A 4,655-nucleotide genomic window follows, 5' to 3' on the forward strand; every position below is an offset into this window, starting at 1 on the left:
CATCCTCGTCACTAAGGTAACGCCCCCTGCTGGTTTAATTTGATTCTACACAAAACGATTAAATACGACTGCACAATATAACCACTATTTGTTTTAGTGGAGACATTGTAATATTATCGTAAATATAAAAAATATAGCACACTAACACCAAATAAATTAAAAATAAACAAAAGATCCTCGTAAAGTATATGCAGTGACCACTCCGAGTCGCTAGGGGCGCGATACCTCTTTACTGACGTAGCGTAACAAAAAATACAAATATCAGAGAGGCATCGGCGGCTGCTCCTTCTTGGGATTTTTAGTAGGAATGGGTAACTTAGATTGTACTGTTCTTCCACACATGCCACCAACCCTTTTGTTATTGTTATCCTGTATATTTGGGCTGTCACTCGGTACGGAACTGAGTTTTGTGACATGCGGATCTGTCATTAAACTGTTAAATATCAAGCACAATGTGAGACTTCACTCGCACGATGTACGCTACGGCTCCGGTGAGTTTATTCGATTATTAAGCATTAATAAACAGTATCATCGTGTTTTCATCAACATTTACTTCTTTCCCCACCTCTTAAATTAATTACTAATTAATTACTGATCTATGTACAATGTTGAGTGATGATTTTACACAGGCATAATTCATGTTGACTCCATTATGTAACGTTTTTGTTACAGTGTAGGCCGACATATAAAAGATTGGTGACATATAACCTCTGTAAGGGGATACTAACTAAGCAAATTGTTGCTCTAGTGATGAAAATGAAGACAGTATATGAACAAGATTAATTTTCCTTAGAAAGCACATCTTTGTTTTCTTTTAGCCAGCATAGTTAACACATTTGTTCACCTCGAATTCACAAAGAAAATACAAATTGAATCTCAAGAGATGAATAAAGACCCCATGTATATCAGTTATTATCATGCAATCTGTTTCTGCTAATCTTACTTGCTTAAGGATATAAAAGTTAAAGCCATTAAGATTAACTTCTTTTACCATTTCCCACCTCTGTAATTTAAATAGTATTGTTGTAAGAACAGTGGAAATGACAGATTTTTATGTACAAAGGTTAAAAGTGTTAATTTGACATATAATTCATATTGACTCCATTATGTTGTAAAGTTGGCACATACTGCATAAAAGATTGGTGACATAATCTATTTTAGACAGTGACAGTTTATGAGTAAGATTAATGTTTGGATTTTTCTTAGAAAAGCACATACACTATACACTAATACATTTCAAAAGGTAATCTAAGGAGATCTTATTTCTACAAATAACTAATTGTTGTTGTAGGCTGTAGCCTTCAAAGTTAACCACATGAGCTGTTTGCCAACATGAGTCTTTCGGTCTAAAGTTAAACCTAATACAACAAATATCAATTCAACTCTTTAAGTGTTTTTACACACCTTAAAACCATAAAAAAGTAGTAGTAGTACTGTCCGGGTTTGTTAACTGTGAGTATCTCTAACAGTCTTCTCTTCATTGTGTGTGTGAGACAGGTAGCGGGCAGCAGTCTGTAACAGGCGTGACTACAGTAGAAGACAGTAACAGCTACTGGAGTGTCCGTGGGACAAGGGAGACGTTGTGCATTCGGGGAAACCCGGTCAAGTGCGGTCAGAATATCCGCCTCACCCATGTCAACACAGGCCGTAACCTGCACAGCCACTACTTCGCCTCCCCGCTGTCCTCTAACCAGGTGGGTGGTGTGAGAAGTACATGGGGACAGAGGAGAGGGTTGGTGTTATGTGAAGCATTAGATATTGGGAAGTTATGTTAATGTCTAAAAGATGGTTGACTAATTAAAACAAACTTAATTGGGAAAATGTTCATATTATTATAATTAATTACTACCCTGTCAAGTTAAAGCCACTGAGAGATTCATAGCAGTAACATTACTAATATGTAGTCAGATGTGAAGTACCACAGGGTTGATTGTCACATTTAGTGAAACCTAGAACAACACTTTGAGGTAGATCTGAGGTGACAGCAGCTTTTACACCGCTGGAAACGCACCAAACTCTCGTGGAAAACAGCCGCAGGTCTCCAAAAACCTTTCCAATATTGAGGCAGTGTGACAACACTGTCAGGACGAAGTGTACGGGGGTTGGAAAATGTGTTCCGTGCGATTATAGAAATGTGTCATTTTAGTATACTGTTTATACCAAGGGAGTTATTCCTTTACAATCCCTGGGTGTATTTGAAACATTGTGGACAATGTTTTAAAATAATAAACAGTTTTGCTTTATGGCCCTTTTTGGCTTTACAGGCTTGTTGCATCAATGTGTTGAAGTTCTTTCACAGATGGGTATGGGCAGAAAGTAGACATTCCTGTCTGGTTATTTTATCACTATAGCAATATAAGAGGACACATACTACAATACACTGTAGCCTGTCTGGCCTCCTTCATCCACATGAGAAGTTTGAAACATTAGGATCAGTGGTATCAGTGCACCTTCACTGAAGGGAGGATGTCACAGTTATCGTAAACCACCTCTTCTATTCTCTTTCTCACCCGTCCACAGGAAGTGAGTGCGTTTGGCGACGAAGGGGAAGGGGACCACCTGGACGAGTGGACAGTTCAGTGTGGGGGATCTGTGTGGAAGCGTGAGGAGGCCATCCGCTTCCGTCACATGGCCACTGATGCACTACTGTCAGTGACAGGGGAGCAGTACGGACGGCCGATCCACGGTCAGAGGGAAGTCCACGCCATGTCGAGTCCCAGCCAGAACAGCCTGTGGAAGGCCATGGAGGGCATCTTTTTGAAGCCCAGCGAGATCCCGCTGGGCAGTCGAGACTACAGTCACCTACACACAGAGTTCTGAACTTTTCTTTCTTTTCTTCCTTTGCTTCTGTCACCTACCATTGTCCTGTCTGTCTACCCTTTCTCTAACAACACATGTACCAGCAACCTCTTGTCTCATTTTTCTCTCCCATCACCTTTTGACTGTCATCTTTTGAGGAGACTTTGCCAAGTCACGAATCAGGTTACAATGACTTCACCTTATCAATCCATACTAACCTCTCTCGTGCATGTTTTAGGAAACACCACTTGAATCCAACAAGTAGTTGGAAAAAGGTCCATCTGCTACACTCAACATAACATAAAGGTATTAAAAATGCTCTTTTACTGTACAAAGACTAATCGCTCTTACAGTTTGAGAGGCTTTACGTCCTCTCAGCGTTTATTTATTTTGAAATAATTGACATAAGCAGTCACAACACAGAAGGCAGTGCAGGTTTTTGCAGATAATAAACTTAAGTCATCAAGTGAGACTTGTGTTTTGTTGGACTTAAAAAACATTGTTACACTTTATCCTTTATCCTTTTTTTTTTTAACGTAGTAGGTGTTTGCATTGTGAAGCCTTTTTAAACTTTTGGAAACAAACAAAAAAAGTGTTTTTATGGTATTTTTAAGCCATATTCTACTCAAACAATTCATAAGCAGTGTTACCAGGGTAAATAACTTGTTTTGCCCCTTTAAGTCAGATTCAGTGTTACATATAAATGATCCAACACCATCTGACATGAGAGATTAAGCAGTTTTGACTGTTGAGGTGTTTTTGAAAAGAAAAAAATGAGTTTGCTGTGTGCTGGGAGAAAGTACTGTGTTTTACATTCATGCTGTCTGTGCAGACATATGTGTTAGATCAACTCTTTGTTCCAGAGGTTCATATGAGCAACAAACATGCAATGAATACCTCATATTAAAGTGATTTTTATGCATACCAGTATGTCTTCTTTATTGGCTTTTTTAAATTTAATTATTTTATCACTGATGTCTTTAACTACTCTCTTCCTGATAACTGCATTCCCAATTTACCAACATGAACAATGAGATAAAAGCAGCACACAGTATAGACCGATGGTTCTTGTAATAAGACAAAATGAAACCAGTATAAAGGATGTTAATGTCTGCTGGGCCATTGTACTGAGCATAATGTCTTGTTTGACCACTTAATGACCTGTTTTGGTTCATTATCTGGTGGTTAATGGGGTTTGAGTGCATATGCTATGAGGCTACTCCCAGTTGTGTTTGACCTGTGCTCCCTAATCATCATGATTTACGGTGAGGAACACTGGTGCCAGCACTACTGCTCAGGACACTCCTTTCTGACACAAGTTGACCAACGTGCAAATTCACCTCAGTTTTAAGACGCAGATCTCAATGGCGGGAGGGTAACCTTTGTGTGCACGTCTTTCGCACTCGCCAAGGTTATATCACTCAAGGTGGTTGTGTTGTTGATAGTGCTACATGACTTGCATGTGCTATGTGTGAAGGTGATGTCAGTGCAGTGAGCTTTCTTCACTTGAAGAGGCTGCGCTTCTGACTCGCAGCTCCTTTATGTCTGCTCTGGTACCTGCGTGGGGAGACTGGACTAAAGGGCGCTCAGGGAAAACCACGCTGTGTTCTATTTTTACGGTTAGTATTTAAAATGACACAGCAAGGATGATAACAAGTGACAAGTAAAGCAATAAGCCTGCTTTATACTCACTTTTGCAATTACGAACAGTCAGTGAAAAGGTTCCTGCTCACGAGCGTATAGAGGAACACAAGTTATTGCATTTAGGTGCCTTTTTTAAGAGTGTTTTACCTTTTCATGTGACTGGGTGATATTGTACATGTTGTCGGTCTTGAAGTAAACACAGACGCTTTATA

General features: G+C 39.5%; 1 protein-coding gene across 1 annotated transcript; it reads left to right on the forward strand.

Moving 5' to 3' along the window:
- The first annotated feature begins 129 nt into the window (after positions 1-129).
- On the forward strand, positions 130-3,726 carry sdf2 (stromal cell-derived factor 2). The gene is made up of 3 exons (XM_029447559.1): positions 130-491; positions 1,498-1,694; positions 2,521-3,726. Exons 1-3 carry the CDS (start codon positions 308-310, stop codon positions 2,818-2,820), a joined length of 681 nt encoding a protein of 226 aa, XP_029303419.1. The 5' UTR covers positions 130-307; the 3' UTR covers positions 2,821-3,726.
- Positions 3,727-4,655: the final 929 nt, after the last annotated feature.

The sequence above is a fragment of the Cottoperca gobio genome, chromosome 14 (assembly GCF_900634415.1).
Source record: "Cottoperca gobio chromosome 14, fCotGob3.1, whole genome shotgun sequence".
Classification (NCBI taxonomy): domain Eukaryota; kingdom Metazoa; phylum Chordata; class Actinopteri; order Perciformes; family Bovichtidae; genus Cottoperca; species Cottoperca gobio.

Excerpts from the sequence above, each read along its gene's own strand:
- sdf2 (XM_029447559.1), top strand. The coding sequence starts at position 308 with ATGGGTAACTTAGATTGTACTGTTCTTCCACACATGCCACCAACCCTT. Across the intron at positions 492-1,497 it reads CGATGTACGCTACGGCTCCG|GTAGCGGGCAGCAGTCTGTA; the intron begins GTGAGTTTATTC and ends TGTGTGAGACAG. Across the intron at positions 1,695-2,520 it reads CCCCGCTGTCCTCTAACCAG|GAAGTGAGTGCGTTTGGCGA; the intron begins GTGGGTGGTGTG and ends ACCCGTCCACAG.